The sequence below is a fragment of the Phyllopteryx taeniolatus genome, chromosome 14 (assembly GCF_024500385.1).
Source record: "Phyllopteryx taeniolatus isolate TA_2022b chromosome 14, UOR_Ptae_1.2, whole genome shotgun sequence".
Lineage (NCBI taxonomy): Eukaryota > Metazoa > Chordata > Actinopteri > Syngnathiformes > Syngnathidae > Phyllopteryx > Phyllopteryx taeniolatus.
In genome coordinates, this window is record NC_084515.1 from 26,743,040 (window position 1) to 26,764,531 (window position 21,492).

Consider the following 21,492-nt stretch of genomic DNA (forward strand, 5'->3'; position numbering starts at 1 on the left):
AATGGTTAAGATCATCACCTGCCACCGTGGGGGACCTAGGTTCAAGACCCCGACTGGACCATCCGCCAACATCCCCCAGACTCACGGCTGTGGTGTCCTTGAGCAAGACACCGATACCCAGAAATGCTCCCCGGGCGCTTCAGCTGCCCCCTGCTCCAGTGTGTTCCACTAACGTGTATGTGTTCACTGTGATGGGTTAAATGCAGGGAACAAATTTCGTGTGCATGCATGCATGTTCATGACAATAAAAGATGATTCTTCTTCTTCTATCTATTTGTTCTTTTTAAAACGATTGCCAAAGATATATAGTGTTTCTTTATTTTTATTTATTTATTTATTTATCTATTTGTTCTTTTTAAAACGATTGCCAAAGATATATAGTGTTTCTTTATTTTTATTGATTGATTGACGACAACAATGACGATAGCGTGTTTTTTGCTCTTAAAAAAATTGTTGGCTGTGTGTTGCTTTTTCACAAATAAAAGTGTGGTGTTTTACTATACTACTATTGTGTCTTTCTCTTCAATATAAAACCAATACATATATAAAAAAAATTGTAATTGTAAGGAATTGATTGGATCTTATTTACACAGATTCGTTCGATTTTTTTAATCTTATATCCTATAGTGATTCATTTTGATCGCCTCTCATTTATATATACATTATAGACTCATTTTGATCGATCGATTGAGACACCACACCGGGGACGGGGACCGCACCCGTGTTTCGCCGGCGCCGTTCTGTGCGTGCCACGTGGCCTGCGGCGAGGCCATCCTAATGTAGGCGCGCTCGGGCGGCAGCGGTTTGGGGTGCGCTCCCCGGAGCCGCGCTCTTGGGAGATCGCCGGGCGCCCCCATCCCGCGCGGGCACCTTCCTCCGTACCTTCCGTACCCCGCACAACTTGTCGCGCGCATTGCGTTCCTTGTCTTATTATTTTTTTACCCTATCTCGACAATACAATGATTTGCAAATCCTTTTCAAACTATATTTAATTGAATACACTACAAAGACAAGATGTTTGATGTTCAAACTGATGAATATTTTTTTTTCCTTCAAATATCTCATTTTGAATTTGATGCCTGTAACAGGATCCAAAAAAGTTGGGACAAAGTTAACAAAAGATTCTGAAATATGAGAAATGCTAAAAAAAGAACACCTGTTTGGAACATTCCACAGGTGAACAGGTTAATGGGAAACAGGTCAGTGTCAAAATTGCGTATAAAGAAGCATCCCCACAAGGCTTAGTTGTTCACAAGGGTGGGGTGAGGTTCATCACTTTGAGAACAACTGCGTGAGCAAATAGTCCAACAGTTTAAAAACATTTCACATGAATTTAAGGATTTCATCATCGACCAGATCATCATCAAAACATTCAAAGAATCTGATGAAATCTCTGCACTTCAGTACCACGGCAGAAAAACATTGAGAGCCCGTGACCTTGGATCCCTCAGGCGGCACTGCATTAAAAACCGGTGTAGCGGACATGCGTCCCGCAAACTGAGGTGACACAGTGACGGCCCACACATTGATAAACGCCATTCTCCCTGCTGTGAGACTGCCCCCAAGGAGACGCCTTGTGGGCCCTAAACTAATTAACATCTACCCTTAAAGTCTGAACTCCCAAGCATCAAACGCCGGATGTTTCCACCACACCACCTGGCTGTGAATAGGAACAATTGCTGGAACAAGGCGATACCCACTGGTGTCGAGACGAACTGCAGTCGAACCGTTGGGGACTCTCATCTGATGTTTAACCAAGGATCAATGTCTGTTTAAATATTTCATGAACTCTGCAGAAATATTCCAAATGTGGTGTCTGTGTCAATGTGTTAACTTTACAAACGCGACTGAGAGATTTTGAGAATTGTTCGTCTTGATGTGACTCCAAAGAGCATGAAATGTGATTTGAACCATACGCAGTTTATTTCCCAAAACTAAAGTATAAACAGTCAGTCCGATATGCTTGACCTGTGAGTAAAGGGAGTACCAAGTTGAGGTTATTTTATATTAATATATGATTTTAAACCCATTTTATCAAATTTGTAGACAAGATCCAAACTGATGGGTTTGGTCTTCTCCGTCCCTCTCCGACACGCTCCTTGGGTACTTTAACCCTGGCACTCTCTCCTCGTCTTGCTGGCAGCCCGCCAGCCGTGGGCCACCCCTCCTCTTTTGCCCGTTCTTTATTCGGGCACATGGCTCAGTAACCGCGGGCCTTGGAGATGGAGATGCGGCTCCCTAGCCTCAGTGGAACCCCGCTGCTAAGCCTCCACGAGCCAGGCGTGAGTCCTCCGAACTCGCGAGCGGATCCCGGAAAGCAGGCGGGGAGAGAGACGGTCCTACTCTCCCAAGAAGGCGTGATGCACAACAATTTTTCTTCTTACGCCTCTTTTGTTTTTCTTTATTTTTCTACATTTTTTCATGCCTCCACCAGATCTGTCTCCTTGCTTCTTCTGAGATGCGCCCAGGGAGAGAGAACACCCACCAGATTGTGCCTACGGTTGAGAGTAGACACGGCAACACTTTTCCCAGAATGTACAATATTAGTGCCTAATAATTTCGGGGAAATTACTAGCTTCAGACAGAATCTCATGTTTGTCTTCTCTCTCTCTCTCCCGTCCGCAGCAAATGCTCACGTTTCCAGCTTTAGTCCAACATATGCTGTTCTATTTCCCTTTTTGTACGCCTATTTTCCTTCTTTTTATCATTATTAGTTATTTTCTTTGTTTAGTTAGACCCCTTTGTGTTTTCCTCTAGATCCCTTGTAGATGTCATTATACCATAAAATTTCACTCTTGGTTGTATTTTGTGTGTGTTCTGAGTGTCAGTAAACCTCTGTCATCTAGAACTCAAAATTTCATTAAGTGTAGAAACCTTTAGATTACGAGACTGATAAAAAGGTTTGTCGTCACTTTCCCTAAATTCTATACCTATAAATTCTATACCTATAAAAGGTGACGTGGTGCCATTTTATAGACATATTAGTTTGATTTTAACAATTGAATTAAAAATTACGGTAAACCTGAAGTAACGCAAGCGTCGCTCCCAGCTTACTCTTTTCTCCTAAATTACATTTTTATTAAGTCAATATACGCTACACCGGCATCGTGTAGAGGATATTAAAGGATTGTATTCTCATTTATGATGATTCGACGTCTATCCTTGAACTGCATATGTTGGTAGGGTACGACTGAGTGTATGGTATAAATGCAGTGTGCAGAATGTTAGAATGAATTGTAACGGACACGCCAGTAGAGATGATACCCAGCACCCCCAGTCTTGTGTTGTTCCGCATACCTGCATCGGCAGCCCCGCTGAGCCAGTCTGCGTACACAAGATATCTAAGGAAAGCCTTGTCTGTTTATCAAAGAAGAAGCACGGGAGGTATAACTTCGCACACGGACGCTAAAAGAATTACTAGCAGGTCCCAAGTAGCTCGTCAAAGCTGAGACACGGACAATGGTTTCTCACTCGGACGTTGTTAATTAACTTTCACCCCCAGCCAGCCTGAATCGTCTCACCAACAAAGACTTGGTGAGGAACCCGCTGTTTTGTGGCTCTTCATTAAGCAAGAGTGACATTTGTTCCTTCTGTCTAGTGACACCCACAGGCGGCAGAAATCTACTGTAAGTCCAGAGGAACAAATCTTCACTGGATTCGAATGTTATATGAAATTTTAAGAACTTTGGACGAACGCCTTAGTGTTACCATCGCAATAGCGCCACTAGTGATTATATTTCTGGAAATTTTAATGTCTGATGTCAAATGAACCGGATGAGATGTTTCACCCCACACAACACAAATGCCACATTCACGAGGGATATTCATCATCATGTCAACTGATCACCACCTGGTGGTGAGTTGGCTCCGATGGTGGGGGAAGATGCCGGTCCGACGTGGCAGGCCCAAACGTATTGTGAGGGTCTGCTGGGAACGTCTGGCGGAATCCCCTGTCAGAAGGAGTTTCAACTCCCACCTCCGACAGAACTTCGCTCATGTTCCGGGGGAAGCGGGGGACATCGAGTCCGAGTGGACCATGTTCCCCGCCTCCATTGCTGAGGTGGCCGACCGGTGCTGTGGCCATAAGGTGGTTGGTGCCTGTCGTGGCGGCAATCCCCAAACCCGTTGGTGGACACCAACGGAGAGGGATGCCATCAAGCTGAAGAAGGAATCCTATCAGGCCTTTTTGGCCTGTGGGACTCCTGACGCAGCTGATGGGTATCGGCTGGCTTCGGTGGTCGCTGAGGCAAAAACTCAGGCATGGGAGGAGTTCGGTGAGGCCATGGAGAACAACTTCGAGGAAATTCTGGTGTCCCTCGGGGGGTCCTGTGGGGGGGTGCTTCGGGAGTATGGGGTACCGAACCCCCTTACATGGGCTGTTCGGTAGCTGTACGACCGGTGTCAGAGTTTGGTCCGCATTGCCGGCAGTAAGTCAGACTCGTGAGGGTTGGACTCCGCCAAGGCAGCCCTTTGTCACCAATACTGTTCATTACTTTTAAGGACAGAATTTCTAGGCGCAGCCGAGGCATAGAGGGGTCCGGTTTTGTGGCCTCAGTATTGCATCTCTGCAGATGATGTGGTTCTGTTGGGTTCATCAAGCCGTGGTCTCCATCTATCACTGGAGCGGTTCGCAGCAGAGTGTGAAGCGGCTGGGATGAGAATCAGCACCTCCAAATCTGAGACCATGGCCCTCAGTCGGAAAAGGGTGGCGTGCCCTTTCCGGATCGGGGATGAGATCCTGCCCCAAGTGGAGGAGTTCAAGTATCTTGGGGTCTTGTTCACGAGTGAGGGAAGAATGGAACAGGAGATCGACAGTCCGTTGTGGTAAAGAAGGAGCTAACCCGAAAGGCGAAGTTCTCGATTTACCAGTCAATCTACTGTCACCTATGGTCATGAGCTGTGGGTCGTGACCAAAAGAACAAGATCCCGGATACAAGCGGCCGAAATGAGCTTCATCCACAGGGTATCCGGGCTCTCCCTTAGAGATAGGGTGAGAAGCTCGGTCATCCGGGAGGATCTCAGAGTAGAGCCCCTGCTCCTCCACATCGAAAGGAGCCAGATGAAGTGGCTGGGGCATCTGATTCGGATGCCTCACGGACGCCTCCCTGGTGATGTGTTCCGGGCACGTCCCACCGGGAGGAGACCCCGTGGACGACCCAGGACTCGCTGGAGAGACTACAACCTTCGGCTGGCCTGGAAACGCCTCGTGATCCCCCCGGAAGAGCTGGATGAAGTGTCTGGGGAGAGGGAAGTCTGGGCGTCCCTGCTAAAGCTACTGCCCCCACGACCCGGCCTCAGATAAGCGGTAGAAAATGGATGGATGGATGGATGGATGGATTCACAAGCAAAGATGGGGCGAGGTTCACCTTTGTGAACAAGTGCGTGAGAAAATAGTCGAACAGTTTAAGGACAATGTTCCTCAACGTATCATTGCAAGGAATTTCGGGATTTCATCATCTACGGTCCATATCATCATCAAAAGGTTCAGAGAATCTGGAGAAATCACTGCATGTAAGCGGCAAGGCCGAAAACTAAGATTGAATGGCCGTGACCTTCGATCCCTCAGGCGGCACTGCATCAAAAACTGAAATCAATGTGTAAAGGATATCACCATATGGGATCAGGAACACTTCAGAAAACCAATGTCAGTAAATAAAGTTCGGCGCTCCATCCGTAAGTGCAACTTGAAACTCTGCTATGCTCAGCAAAAGCCATTTATCAACAACACCCAGAAACGCTGCCGGCTTCTCTGGGCCCGAGCTCATCAAAGATGGACTGATGCAAAGTGGAACTGTGTTCTGTGGTCCGACAAGTCCACATTTCAAATTGTTATTGGAAATTGTGGACGTCGTGTCCTCCGGGCCAAAGAGGAAAAGAACCATCCGGACTGTTATGGACACAATGTTCAAAAGCCAGCATCTGTGATGGTATGGGGCTGTGTTAGCGCCAATGGCATGGGTAACTTACATATCTGTGAAGGCACCATTAATGCTGAAAGGTACATACAGGTTTTGGAGAAACATATGCTGCCATCAAAGCAACGTCTTTTTCATGGACGCCCCGGCTTATTTCAGCAAGACAATGCCAAACCACATTCTGCCCGTGTTACAACAGCGTGGCTTCATAGTAAAAGAGTGTGGGTACTACAGTGGCCTGTTTGCAGTCCAGACCTGTCTCCCATTGAAAATGTGTGGCACATTATGAAGCGTAAAATACAACAACGGAGACCCCGGACTGTTGAACAGCTGAAGCTGTACATCAAGCAAGAATGGGGAAAAAATTCCACCTACAAAGCTTCAACAATTAGTGTCCTCAGTTCCCAAACATTTATTGAATGTGATGAAAAGGTGATGTAACACAGTGGGAAACATGATCCTGTCCCAGCTTTTTTGGAACCCATTGCAGCCATAAAATCTAAGTTAATGATTATTTGCTAAAAACAATAAAGTTTATCAGTTTGAACATTAAATATCTTGTCTTTGTAGTGTTTTCAATTAAATATAGATTGAACATGATTTGCAAATCATTGTATTCTGTTTTTATTTATGTTTAACACCACGTCCCAACTTCATTGGAATTGTACAAGTAGTGGTAAACAACAACTGGAAAATGAAGATGATGAGGTAATTGATAGAGAAGCTTGTCCCTGTATTGTTAGTCTGTGATGTTGACTTGCTGGATGAATAAGGTAAATGGCATAAGGTTTAAGACTACCTTTGTGTTCTTTGCTCAAAATAAACATGTAATTGTCCATAACAAATTTAGCCCATGCAAAGACAAAGGCTAGATGTGAGTCAGGTTATGCATCGTGTATAAAAACCTCAAGTTGCTGGTTTGAATTAACAGTGAGCGGAACATATAAGACATGAATAAAGACAAATTTTATTAAAATTAAATTACACCAGACAATGGAAAAAGGACATAAAAGGATGAGGTTATTTTGTCAGATATTGCCCTGATACTATCATATTTAGTTTACATTTATAAGGCAGGTTTACGTTTATTATTTCGGTGTTAACGATATATGGGGCAGATGCAAACTTCTATGTTTTTTTAAACTAAAAGGTGACTTCCCACTTTGACTCCGACATTTCGATATGAGCCAGATGTGAGCTTTTATTTTAAAGACTAAAAGCAGACTTCCTACATGGAGCGCCGAGCTCCGGGCCAGATGTGAACTTTTATTTTGAAAACCTACCGAGTGGGACTTCCTCCTCGGGGCTCTGAGCTCCGAGGTGACTCCACACTGTAAGCGCACCTGTCTAACCCAGCGGGGAAAGCCTCCCGACTTTCTCCGAGGCTGTTACATCACCACTTCCATATATGGAATGGCAACACCCCCATTGCCATCGTTTTTGCGCTTTGACACGGGGGGCCTTCCACAGTGAGCAGACGCCAGGAGCAGGTTCGCCTCCACGGATTGGCATCGTATTTAGCAAAGTTAGCTGTAGCTCATAGGTTGCTGGGGCGGCTGCCACGAAATAGCATGCACAACAAGCATTCCACCCATGAACAGCGGAAAGCAGTGAGGTTGGGCGACAATAGGGACATTCCATTTGCACTAGTAGCCGCTGGCATGATGACGGAAAAGCCACGCAGTTCCCATAATTCATCACGACATGCAAATTTGAATTATTACAGTAAAAAAGGGGTCCGGTTTGGTGGCCTCAGTATTGCATCTCTGGTTTTTGCAGATGATGTGGTTCTGTTGGGTTCATCAAGCCGTGATCTCCATCTATCACTGGAGCGGTTCGCAGCAGTGTGTGAAGCGGCTGGGATAAGAATCAGCACCTCCAAATCTGAGACCATGGTCCTCAGTCGAAAAAGGGGGGAGTGCCCTCTCCAGGTCGGGGATGAGATCTTGCCCCAAGTGGAGTAGTTCAACTATTTTGGGGTCTTGTTCATGAGTGAGGGAAGAATGGAATGGGAGATCGACAGGCGGATCGGTGCAGCGTCTGCAGTGATGCAGAATTTGTATCGGTCCGTTGTGGTCAAGAAGGAGCTAAGCCGAAAGGCGAAGCTCTCCATTTACCAGTCGATCTACGTTCCTACCCTCACCTATGGTCACGAGCTGTGGGTCGTGACCGAAAGAACAAGATCCTGGATACAAGGGGCCGAAACTAGTTTCCTCCGCAGGCTGTCTGGGCTCTCCCTTAGAGATAGGGTGAGAAGCTCGGTCAAGTCGACCCGCTGCTCCTCCACATTGAGAGGAACCAGATGAAGTGGCTGGGACATCTGATTCGGATGAACAAGTCATTTAAATAGACACATTGCTCAATCTTGTGATCGGATCAGTGATCGGTTATCGTTTTTTTTTAACTCGTTGATTGGTGATCGCCCCCAAAAATCCTGATCGTGTAAAGCATACTTAAAAAGGATCTACTTGCATTATTATGCTCTAATAACATTATATTAGTGGCATAAAAAAACATCGATACTATCATTTGTCTTGATAGTTTTGGGGAAAATATGTCGTCCTAAAAAAATTTGCTATTGTGACAGACTTAAAAACAATATATTGAGAGAGAGCATGAGCAATGAGTAACAAAAATATTGTAGGAACGGTATAAAAAAAATAGAAAAGAATTGTAGAAACGGTATAAAAAAATGGCATAAAAAAATAGCACAAAAGAGTAACACCTGCAATAAAAATCTGCAATGTAGCGGAACCGAAAACAAGAACCTTGAAATAGCGGAGGATGACGGTATCTTTATTCCATGATGTTAAGTTGCAGGAACTCATTGTTCGAGGGCTGGGACTCATTGTATCCATGACATGTGCTCACAGTCTTGTGTAAAATGATTTATGCCTAATATTTTGGAACACAGTGTATACAAGTCTGGAAAGCTGCTTTGTGCGCTTGATGCAAAAGTTATTTTAGAGGAGTTTTACATTAGAAGTGACCACTAATTCTGAATTTGCTTGTGTCTAAGGGTAATTATTTGCATGATTTTATTGTGCATGACCTGAACTGAGATTGGCAAGTGTATCTAACCTTCCTGTGGCCTCCTGATATGCGACTTCCAGCAGCTCAGCTGAGATGTGGCCGTGAACTCTCTGTTGGCTGTCTTGCAACTCAGCGATGTTTTGTCTAGTCTGGTGATGGATTTGAATAGCTTCGCCAAAAGTATCTAAAGAACAAAAGAGGACTTCTTATACATACATACATTTTCCGTACCGCTTACCCTCCCTAGGGTCACGTCATGCTGGATCCTATCAAAGCCATCTGTGGGGGCGAGAGGCAAAGGTGGATAGATTAGCCAAGTATTGTACTCAAGTAAGAGTACTGTTACTTTAGAATAATAGGACTCAAGTAAAAAGTAGTCATCCAAACATTTACTTGAGTAAGAAAGTACTCAATGAAAAAACTACAAGTAAAAAGTAACTTGTCAGTAACTGTTTTTTTCTTTTTAAACCAGAACATGAACATCAAATAAAATTAAATAAAAATAATAATAAATGGGAGTTGACACACACCTGCCATCATTTCAATTTTTAACTGCCCAAAAACCAACAAGACATACATTGGGCCCTACAGAAACATTATTTGCTTTATTTGCTTAAATGACTTCATGAAGAAGCCGTTTGCTGAACAGACTTATTGATTGTGTGTGCATGTGCGACACCATAGTGATAGTGCTAATTTTGACATAGCCACTGCCAAAACAACAATAGAAACATCTGCAACTTACCGCAAGGTGTTTTCTCAAGTTAGAAGTGCGCTGAAATGTCCATGTTTGAGCGGTCATAATTTAAGAGCTGCATGATTAAGCTGTTGTTTTTTGGAGTCTGTAAAATAAAGTTGCGCGGCTGTTTTTGTCTCCCAAAATGAGTCATTTTGATTGGCTCGCAAAGGCTATGTGCGCGGTCATGTGACTGCCTTGTGTCATCTGAGTGGTGAATTGGAGTCAAATGACAGTGATCCCGTTTGGCACAACGGGTACCTTATGCAGAAGTCAAAGATGGATTATAAAAATAGATGCGCACACGCAAGAATGAATAAATAAAAGTAGCGAACGGCATGTCGATCATTGTAACGGAGTAAAAGTATCAATCCGTCTTCACATAACTACTCAAGTAAAAACTATGGTGCATGTAAAGTACTCTGACAAGTACAGTTTATGGAAAAATGTTATTCGAGTAAATGTAACGGAGTAATTGTAGCGCGTTACTACCCACCTCTGGCGAGCGGCGGGGTACAACCTGAACAGGTCGCCAGCCAATTGTCAATCAAATATATACAAACTACCATTTGCGCTCACGTTCACACCTACAGACAATTTTGAGTTTTCAATTAACCTACCAAGCATGTTTTTGGTATGTGGGAGGAAACCGGAGTACCCAGAGAAAACCTACGAAGGCACGGGGAGAACATGCAAACTCCACACAGGGAAGGCCGGATTTGAATCCGCGTCCTCTGAGGCAGATATGCTAACCAGTTGCTACCGTAGCGCCTTCTTATACATACAGGAGATATAAAAAAACGTCCCCACCCCTGTCCAAATGCAAGCTTAAATAAAAGATTTCAAAACATTTTCCCACCATTATTGTCATCCCTCTAACCTGTACAACTTAATTAGGAGAAAAAAAAAATGTTTGAGAGGGGAAGTGAATATAAAAATCTGAGATAATGTGATTGCATAAGTGGGCACACCCTTCTATAACTCAGAATGCCTCTGATTAACAACCCCAAATGAAATCTTGAAGTTCTAATAGGCTTTTCCTGACTTTTTTTTTTTTTTTTGCTTTCAAGCAAAAGGCTGAGGGTTTTGTGCTAAAACTCACTGGTATTTAAACCTTGACTCAGGCCCAGTTCTATCTGAAGAACAGCTCCAAAGCATAATGCCACCATGCTTCACTGTAGGGATTGTATGTCGTTCTTTTGGTGATTAACAGTGTTGTTTGCACCAAACATAAGTTTTGGAATTATAGGGAAAAAGTTCAACTGTGGTTTCATCAGACCATAACACAGCTTCCCACAGTGGTTGATAAGATTTAAAGACAGATAAGACTTGTGTCTTGCCACCCTCCTCCATAGCAAAGAGAAAGAATACAGTAGATTGTTGTCACATGGACCTGATAGCCAGTACTTGCCAGAAAGACTTGTAACGGCATCAATGTTGCTGTCAGCCTCTTGGCGGAGTTCCTTACCAGCTTTCTTCCTGTCTTTTTTATTAATTTTGGAGGGATGCCCAGTTCTTGGTAATGTCACAGCTGTAGTGTATATTCGTTTTGGATAAAAACATAATTAATTTGGAAATGAGATACGGTGGAAGATACATGTGGGCGTTACTTCTGGTTTAGTTCGACATACATTTTACGTTAAAATCAAACTCTCTTTGTCTCGAAAAGGGGCACCACGTCTCTTTTTATATGTGCACAATTTTCGAAAAGTGACAAAAATCCTCTCTCATAATCTGAAGGTTTAACAAAGGAAAGCTGGAGAGATGTTAGCCAGGAAGAAGAGCCAAGACGACAAGAGGCAGAGAAGGCGGAATTAAAGGGTTAAATTCCCAGGGTGCATGTCTAAGGGACAGAAAGTGGAGATGACCACACCCATTAGCTTGTATTTAGCCTAAAATTTTGACACATAAAATGGGTTTAAAAATCATATACATAAAGAACTCCCAACTTTGTACTCTTACTCATAGATAAAGCATATAGAATGATTCTCTAAACTTTAGTCTTGGCAAATCAACTAATTGTTCAACACATAATTTCGTACTGTTTGGATTCAAATCAACAGGATCAGTTCTCAAAGTCTCACAGCTGGACCTGTAAGACTGACACAATAATGACACAGACAAGCTGTAGCGTATATTGGCATTGGATAAAATGTATTTATGAAATAAATTTGATGAAGGTCAACGCCTGGGTTCACTTCCGGGTTAGTTTGATTTACGTTTTAACGTCACAGTCAAACTATCTGTCTCGTAAAGGGCACCGCGTATCTTTTTTATGTGTAAAATTTAGGACGAGCGACGAAAAAAACTCATCAGTCTCATAATCTGAAGATTGCTAAATTTATGAAATACACGAGTGCTCGATTACAGAGGTTTTATTATTAAACTCAAAACACACACAAAACACAACAAGGAGTGGAATTTTATAGAATATTTAATGAAATCTACGAGGGATCTATAGGGAACCACACTGAGGGAGCTAACTACAAAAAGGAAACTCGAATATTGGTGAAAGAAAGAAAAATAGGCGTATGAAAACGGAAATAGGACCATGTGTTGCTGGGCTAAAAATGAAAATGTGAGCGTTTAATGCGTTGAGTCAGATCTAGAGGAACCAAAGTTGGGATTTGAGTGAAGCTAGTATTTTCCCCAAAATTATTAGGCACTAATCTTGTACATTTTGGCAATGATTGTTGTGTCCTACTCACAACCGAAGATCCGTGGGACTTTGGGAACGGTCTTTCTCTGCGCGTCTCAGGATGCAAACGAAGCAGGTTTAGTTGAAGAAGCACCAGCAAGTAAAAACAAAAAGAGGCGGCGATGCCGTGCCTAGGTACCCCTCAGCATGAAGAACCAAAAAGCCAAGAGGAGGCGGGAGTCAAAGGTTAAATACGCAAGAGGTGTGTCTAAGAAACGGGGGTGACTGAAGACCATGCCCATCGGCTTGAATTCCGGTCTACATTTTAGCCATAAAAATGGTGTAAAATATGGTGTAAAATACATACATTAATACAAAATACTCCCAACTTTGTACTCTTACTCATAGATCAAGCACACAGAATGGTTGTTTAAACTTTTCAGTCTTGGCAAATCAACTGCTTATGGTTCAATACAACATTTCATACTGTTCGGCTTCAAATCAAGACGAACAGTTCTCAAAGTCTCGCAGCTGGACCTGTAAAGCTGACACAATGCCAAGGCATACATTTGCAATATTTCTGCAGAGTTCGTGAAATATCAGAACAGACGTATCTTTAGTTAAGGAAACTTTGAATGAAGTCCACACATTGCAGTTACTCTCAAACGCCAGTAGGTGTCGTCTGAGTTCCAGCAATGTTCCCTGTGGTTGAGAGGGTCCAACCTTTTGGTCGCTATCAGTTCTGCACATCACAAGGATCTTTGATGCTGAAACCCAGATTCGACGGAAAGCTGCTCATTAGCATAAGGTCCAAGGTCTGACATACGCCAGGCGTACTTTGGTGGCCTCCTCGCACAGCGGGGCGGCTTGGGAGAATGCAGTTTATCAAGCTCTTGGTGGGGGGGGGGTTTGCAGTGCCAACCGGGCCATAGTCACTACAAAGGCATACATTTCGAATATTCCTGGAGGTTTGTTTGTTACAAACGTGGGATTTCCATGTCCACAGGCAGTGTCTCTAACCACCACTGGGGGGTGACCGTGTTCCAGCACTAGTCCAGCAGTCATCACTTCCTTCCCCTCCCTCACCCATGCTGTGCAAGTCATTGAAGAGACCTTTATGGCTGCAGATGATACAAACCAGGTTTTCTGTCTTTTGTGGAAGCAAACTGGCTGGTTGAGGTTCAGGAGGCAGGAATGCAACAGTTTCAGTTCTTGAGGACTAATGACAACCGGGACATCGGGCGTCATCAATGCACAGCTGTGCCATATTGTCTCCACTTCATTATGACTGACTAAACTGTGTTCCACGATTTTTTTTAATGGCTTGGATATATATATTGATCTCATTTCATATCAAAAACCTGGCATTCGAACAGGGATGTGAAGACTTTTTACATCCACGGTAACTAGTCTGTCAAGTATGACGCTTGATAAAAGGCAGGTTTTGTGGCACATCTGGTATATGAAATACTGCTTTTGTTTCCAAATCGTACCTCTGGAGACTTTGTCTTGTCAATTTTTATCATCATACAGTGTCATGAAAAAGTAATGAAGTAATTGACATCTATCAGTCTGGAAAGGGTTACAAAAGCCATTTCTAAAGCTTTAGGATTCAAGTGAACCATAGGGAGAGCCATTATCCTCACATGTAGAAAACATGGAACAGTGGTGAACCTTCGTAGGAGTGGCTGGCCTACAAAGAGAAGAGCAATGACTCGTCCAGGAGGCCACAAAGGAACTCAGGACAACTTCTAAAGAACTGCAGTCCTCTCTTGCCTCAGTTAAGGTCGGTGTTCATGACAACAATAAGGAAGAGACAGGACAAAAGTGGCACCCATGGCAGAGTTCCAAGGTGAAAACCACTGTTGAGCAAAAAGAACAAAGGCTTGTCTTACCTTACAAAGAATAAATAAATAAATAAAATAAAAACATCTGAATGATTCCCAAGACTTTGGGGAGAATATTATATAAGAGATGAAAAAATTGCTCTTCGGAAGGTGTGTGTACGGTGCGTAAATGTAGTAGAGCAATTCAGAAAAAGAACATCATACCAACAGTTAAACATGGTGGTGGTAGTGTGATAGGCTTGGGCTGCTTTGCTCTTCCAAGACCTAAACAACCTGTTGTGATTGATGGCAGCATTAATTCTGCTTTAACCGAAAATCCTGAAGGAGAATTTTCAGCCATCAGTTTGTGACCTCAAGATGAAGCGCACTTGAGTTCTGCAGCAGGATAAGGATCCAAAACACACCAGCAAGTCAACATCTGAATAGCTTAAAAAAACTAAATGAAGGTTTTGGAGTTGCCTTGTCAAATTTCTAGACCTGAATCCCATTGAAATACAGTGGCATGACCTTAAAAAGGCCATTTATGCTAAAAAAAACTCAATTTTTACTGTACTCAAACAATTCTCCAAGGAAGAGTGGGCCAAAGTATCTCCACAGAGATGTGAAAGACTCACAGTTATAGAAAATGCTTGATTTCAGTGCTTGCCCGACCAGTTATTAGGTTTAGGGGGCCATTAGTTTTTCCACACATGGCCAGGTAACTTTGAATAGGTTTTTTTCCCTTAATGAATGAAATCACCATTTAATAACAGCATTTTAAGTTCACTTGGGTTACTTGTCTGATATTCACATTTATTTGATAATCTTAAACATTAAAGTGGAGAAACTAAGCAACAATATAAGAATTTGAGGAGCCCAATACTTTTTCATGGCACTGTCTAAGCTTCTTCACATTGACTTGAAAGTACAAGTCAAAAAACAACTGACATAGAGCAAAATCAGAGCCACATATAGAGACAGATATACAGAAACATAAGTTGTCTACATTCCTTACATTTCACATTCACGTTTTACCATTTTGAAAAGCAATGAGAAATTGCAAAATGAATGAACCTTTTTATACCCAAATTTGAGCTGCCTCCATTGGCTTCTCAGAGAACTCGGGAAATTAATTAAGGGCAGAAATATTGAAATAATGAGAGAGTGATGAAGAATTTAAAAAGATAAATAAATCAGATTATGCCAAAGAAATTATTGCTCACCAACAGGGAATGTGTGCATCCAGCGCCGGCGGTTGGATGTGAGTTTCATGGGCATCCTGGCTGGTGTGAAGGGATTTATAAGCGCCCTCTGGGGCGTATAACCTCCCGGCTGTATGAACAGCGTGGACTCAGCACTTCCCACTGTGAACCTAGCGGGGGCACTTGAGTCTCGTTGAGAGTCTACAGTCTTCTCAAACAACTCTGGGAGGAAAAAAAAGCAATGAATGGGAATGTAATGTGTTTTGTCAATATAGTATGCAACCTACCTCGGCCACATGTGTATCCTAGAGAGCTACTGACTTCGTAAACCATAGAGGGTATCCGGGGTATGAGAAACATGTTGGACACAGGGCCCAGACTATCATCAGATGCCAGGCTATGCTGTTCATCTGCACCACCAAAGCACAAAGGAGGGGATGTGCCTATGCCAGGTACAACATCCACTGATCCACAGCTTTTCTTTTCACTTCTCTCTTTACTCCGTGTCATCCTGAAGGATACACTTAACAGTATTTCTAGCAAACATGGATGCAAGTGTTGAATCTAAATTGACAAACACTACTCAAATGCAACAGATGAACACACCTGCAACTGGGACTTCTCTGAATCAGTGAAGGACCAGGGAGTCTGAAAACCTGAGAGTCATAGGCATCATAGTCCAGCTGTATTGGCAGACCATTGTCCCACTCCTTTTGTATACATAAAGCTATAAGAAATGATCAAAAGGGGGCTTGAGTAAAGGTTTTACCTTATTGAGTAAAGAATAAGAGCAAATTGATGCACTGTTGAAACTTACTTTGTTCGGTGCCTTTCTTTAGTTTTTCACAATGACGCTAAAGGAAAAATATGCAGAAATGATTTTGAGAGCTGTTTAATTGATAATATTAAATCGCACAACACAAATCTCGGAAGATGAATGTAAAAATGTAAGAGTTCACCTTGTGACCAGCACATTTGATTCGGGGAATAAAGGTATTGCAAGAATTCAGACTTTTGGAGGTGTAGAAGCTAAAAATCCACAAAACATAAACATGATTTTATCAGTCCCTTTTTATTTTCAAGTTGAAAAACAGTTGCATAAAATGATCAAAATACTTGCCTGTGGTTGATCCAGTGAGGCAGATTATAGTCATTCCCCATACAAGAGTCAGGTGTCGATCGATTGTGCAACTATGGAGTCAATGTGGAACTCATCATTAATAAATTCACTTGATTTTATCCAGCTACAGTGACTTTGGGTTTTACCTTAAAGAGCGGTACTGCATGTAATGGCTGTTCCCCCATACACACCAAGTCAACACCAATACCTAAAATATATTTTTTACTTGTAAGACACTTTATATTGCAGAACAGTGGGAAAGTACCAACAAGAGCATTAAGACAATTAAAAGAAACACAGTGAATAAAAGGATAATGGATTTCAAAGATCAAATATTTCTGGGGCAGTGGTATATGTTTGTGGTAGTGTGTGGAGTGACGTCAACATAGGACATTGCTAAGGTGACAAGTGCATTGCATCAGTCTGAAAGAGAAAACATGTGGATGACCTCAGCACTTGCACAGCACTTCAGGGCACTTCTCTGACTTTTGGGTTTGTGTTCCAATCATCCTAGGAGCTAAGTTTAAGTCGTCTGGGGCTTTACACCTCTGATAGGGTCACCCGTGGAAAACAGGTCCTAGGTGAGGGATCAGACAAAGTACGGCTTATAGACCACTTATGATGATAAATATAAACAGACCTAGATTTCCCTTGCTTGGACGTGGGTCATCGGGCCCCCCTCTGGAGCCAGGCCTGGGGTGGGGGCTCAAAGGCGAGCGCCGATGGGGCCTGGCCAGGCATAGCCCGACGAGGCAGCGTGTGTCCCCCTTCCCATGGGATCACCACCTGTGGGAGGGGACCAAAAGGTCGGGTGCGGAGTGAGCTGGGAGGCGGCTGAGGGCGGGACCTTGGCAGTCTGATCCCCGGCTGCAGAAGCTGGCTCTAGGGACGTGGAATGTCACCTCTCTGGCGGGGAAAGAGTCCAAGCTGGTGTGTGAGACTGAGAAGTTCCTCCACACACAGCTTGGACTCCAGTCCTCTTGAGAGGGGTTGGACTGTTTTCCACTTTAGAGAGGTGCAGATAAGGTGTGGACATTCTTTTTGCCCCGAGATTCGATGCCTGTACGTCCCAGTGGATGAGAAGGTAGCCTCCCTCTGCCTTGGCGTGGGGGACAGGTCCTGACTGTTGTTCGTACCATTGCACGGAACAGAAGTGCATACACTCTGCTGAAGAGAGGGACGGCGCAGTCAACCGATCACCACCTGGTGGTGAGTTGGCTCCATTGGTGGTGGGGAAGATACTGGTCCGACCTGGCAGATCTAAACTTATTGTGGGGGTCTTTTAGAAACCTTGGGCATAGTCTCCTGTCAGAAGGAGCTTCAACTCCCACCTCTGACAGAACTTAACACACGACCCAGGTGAGGTAGGGGACATTGAGTCCAAGTCGACCATGTTCCGTGCTTCCATTGTTGAGGCGCCAGACCGGAACTATGGCCCAAAGTTTGTTGGGGCCTGTCGTGGCATCAATCCCTGAACCCGTTAGTGGTTGGCAGACCAGTGTGGTGGTCCCCCAATTTATGAAGGGGGGGCGGAGGGTGTGTTCCAACTAGAGGGGGATCTCAGCCTCCCTGGTAAGGTCTAATCAGGGCTTCTGGAGAGGATGGTCCATCAGGAAGTCAAATCTCAGATTCAGGAGGAGCAGTGTCGTTTTCGTCCGGGCCGTAGAACAGTGGACCAGCTCTACACCCTCAGCAGGTTCCTTGAAGGTGCAAGGGAGTTCGCCCAACCAGTCTAACGTGTTTTGTGGACTCGGGGGTCCTGTGGGGGGTGCTCCCAGAGTATGGGGTACCGGACACCGTTACACGGGCTGTTCGGTCCCTGTATGAACGGTGTCAGAGTGTGGTCCGCATTGCCAGCATTAGGTCATATTCATTTCCAGTGAGAGTTGGACTCCACCAAGGCTGCCCCCTCGTCACCAATTCTGTTCATTCGCTTTATGGGCAGAATTTTCAGGGGTAGCCGGGTTGTTGAGGGGGTCCGGCTTGCTGAAATCATTATGACATTGCTGCTTTTTGCAGATGATGTAATTCTGATAGCTTCATCAAGCCATGATCTCCAACTCTCGCAGGAATGGGTCGCAGCTGAGTGTCAAGCAGTTGGGATGAAAATCAGCATCTCCAAATGTGAGGCCACGGTCCTCAGTAGGAACAGGGTGGATTTCCCTCTCCGGGTCAGGGAGGAGATCCTCCCCCAAGTAGAGGAGTTCAAGTATCTCCGGGTCTTGTTCGAGAGTCTGTATCGGTCCGTCATGGTGAAGGAGCTGAGCCAAAAGGCAAAGCTCTCGATTTACTGGTCGATCTAAGTTCCTACCCTCGCCTATGGTCACGAGCTGTGGGTCGTGTCCAAAAGAACAAGCTCGCAGATACAAGTGGCCGAAATGCATTTCCTCCGCAGGGTGTCTCCCTTAGAGACAGGGTGAAAATCTCTGTCATCCGGGAGGGGATCAAGAGTTGAGGCGCTGCTCCTCCACATCGAGTGGAGCCAGATGCGGTGGAAAGTTTTTTAGGTGGAAAGGGTGCAGTAGATATGCCAAATCCACTATTAAATTCAAGATAGGGTTAGGCATTATTAGAAGCACAAGCAAAGCTTTTGAAAATAAGGTCCAAACTTGAATTGAAAGCTAAAATGTTTGCCTATAAGATTGCTAAACTGGACAATGAAGCAAAACTAAAGTCTCCAAAAAATTCATAAAAGTGAAGAACCAGAGGACAAAATAAGGAAAAAATTGATTAATCAGAATCATCTTTATTTGCCAAGTATGTCTAAATCACACAATGAATTTGTCTTCGGTTGTTGGAGTCGCTCTAGTACAACAACATACAGTCAAATGATATGGAATACATTTGAGACAAAGATAAAAAAAAACAGTCACTGAGCAATAAAAGGTTATCAGTAATGTGGTCATGGAGGTAATTTATTTATTTATTTATTTTTGACAATTGTGCAAAAAGATGCAGAGTCCTCTAGCAATTAGAGCAGTTTGAAATGACTTAGAGAACACAATAGCCCGGTGCAATACCAATTGTGGAAAGGGCGCAGAGACTTAAAAACGTTGATGCAGTTTAGAGTGACGAGGAGTGCAATAATCTGGGACAATGTCAATTGTGGAAATGTTGCAGATGCCACTCAGGCACATGTGTGGCCAGTTTTGGTCAACAACAGATATGCAAATAGTGCAGCGTGGCGAAACTACTAAAGTGAGTGCACGAGTAATGTATAATTGGCCCGACAGAGATGTGAGAACAAACTCGACAAAATTGGCAGCATGTTACAAGTTAACTGTTTAAGAAATTAATGGCAAGAGGGAAGAAGCTGTTGGAATGTCTGCTAGTTTTAGTTTGCATTGTTCGGTAGCACCTACCTGAGGGAAGGAACCGGAAGAGGTGGTGACCAAGATGTGGAGGGTCCAAGAGGATTTTGCATGTTCATGAACTTGTTTTAGTTCTGGCAACGTGCCAGTCCTCAAGGGTGAGTGGTAGGGGGGTACCGACAATCTTTTCAGCAGTTTTGATTGTGTGTTGTCATCAGAGTTTGTCCTTTTTTGTAGCAGCACCAAACCAGACTGTGATGGAAGAACACAGGACTGATTCGATGACTGCTGTGTAGAACTGCCTCAACAGCTCCTGTGGCAGGCCGTGCTTCCTCAGAAGCCGCAGGAGGTACATCCTCTGCTGGGCCTTTTTGAGGATGGAGTTGATGTTGATCAGTCAATGTGCTGCTTGTATTTAGGCAGTTTGTGGTTGAGTTTAGCTTTCTTGAAGTCCCCAAGAATAATGAGGGGTGAGTCTGGGTATTTTTTTCCCCCAATTTCGTTTACTTTAACGTAAACACCGGAGAGAATGAAAGATGCAAACTCACGAGGCGAGTCGAATGGCTTACAGTGCAAAAACAGCGACTCCAAATCCTGGCTGCAGTGTGTGCTGAGCTCAGTGACGTCACTCCACCATTTTTCTTTGATATAGAACCATATCCCACCACCTTTTGTTTTCCCCAACACCTCCGTGATGCGGTCTTCTCGGTGTAGTTGGAAAGACCGGAAGCATTACCATCAGGGGCGCGTTCACAAAGCCACGTTTCCGTAAAGCACAGAGCAGCAGAACGTCCGAAGTCTTTACTGGTCTTTGTCAGAAGATGAAGCTCGTCCATTTTGTTGGGTAGGGAGCGTAGATTCGCAAGGTGAATCGACGGGAACGCAAATCTGTATCCTATCTTGCAGAGCTTCACTTGGATGCCGCCGCGCTTCCCCCTTCGACGCCTTCGCCTCACTGTGCCATAGACCCCAGCCGCCCACCTCCCAGTGAGTAATTTTGGGGGGAAAAAATGAGCGGAGTTGCGAAAGTTGAAAGAAAGTTCGGGGTAGACTCCCTAATGTTTAGCAAGTCTTCCCTTGTGTAAGTAAATCGCGTCATGTCTCCAAAGACAAACCAAAAACACAAATACATCGACAATACTAGAGAGCACGTAACCGAGGTGACCACATGGGTAGGCGCCGCCTTGTATATGTAAAGGGTACGGAAAGTATTCAGACCCCCTTAAATTTTTCACTCTTTGTTTTATTATGCAGGCATTTGCAAACTCATTTAAGTTCTCCCCCCCCCCCCTCATTATGTACACACAGCACCCCATATTGACAGAAAAAAACGGAATTGTTGACATTTTTTCAGATTTATTAAAAAAAAGAATAACTGAAATATGCGGCACAGTCTTCGACTGGTTAGAGCGTCTGCCTCACAATTCTGCGGACCAAGGTTCAATCCCCGGCCCCGCCTGTGTGGAGTTTGCATGTTCTCCCCGTGCCTGCGTGGGTTTTCTCCGGGCAATCCGGTTTCCTCCCACATCCCAAAAACATGCATGGTAGGTTAATTGAAGTCTCTAAATTGCCCCTAGGTGTGAATGTGAATGGCTGTTTGTTTATGTGTGCCCTGCGATTGGCTGGCAATCAGTTCAGGGTGTATCCCGCCTCCTGCCCGTTAGCTGGGATAGACTCCAGCACTCCCGCGACCCTTGTGAGGATAAGCGGC

At 44.1% G+C, this 21,492-nt stretch overlaps 1 protein-coding gene across 17 annotated transcripts in view; it reads right to left on the reverse strand.

Moving 5' to 3' along the window:
* The window catches only part of depdc5 (DEP domain containing 5, GATOR1 subcomplex subunit), a 238,272-nt gene that overhangs the window by 141,404 nt on the left and 75,376 nt on the right, over positions 1-21,492 (reverse strand). For all 17 annotated transcript variants that reach the window (XM_061796516.1, XM_061796515.1, XM_061796514.1 and 14 more), the window contains 8 exons: positions 16,617-16,678; positions 16,471-16,541; positions 16,310-16,379; positions 16,168-16,204; positions 15,957-16,077; positions 15,638-15,861; positions 15,372-15,572; positions 8,997-9,132 (listed from right to left, as the gene is read on the reverse strand). In XM_061796516.1, coding sequence (XP_061652500.1) covers positions 8,997-9,132; positions 15,372-15,572; positions 15,638-15,861; positions 15,957-16,077; positions 16,168-16,204; positions 16,310-16,379; positions 16,471-16,541; positions 16,617-16,678 — 922 coding nt within the window. The remainder of the gene's footprint in view (positions 1-8,996; positions 9,133-15,371; positions 15,573-15,637; positions 15,862-15,956; positions 16,078-16,167; positions 16,205-16,309; positions 16,380-16,470; positions 16,542-16,616; positions 16,679-21,492) is intronic.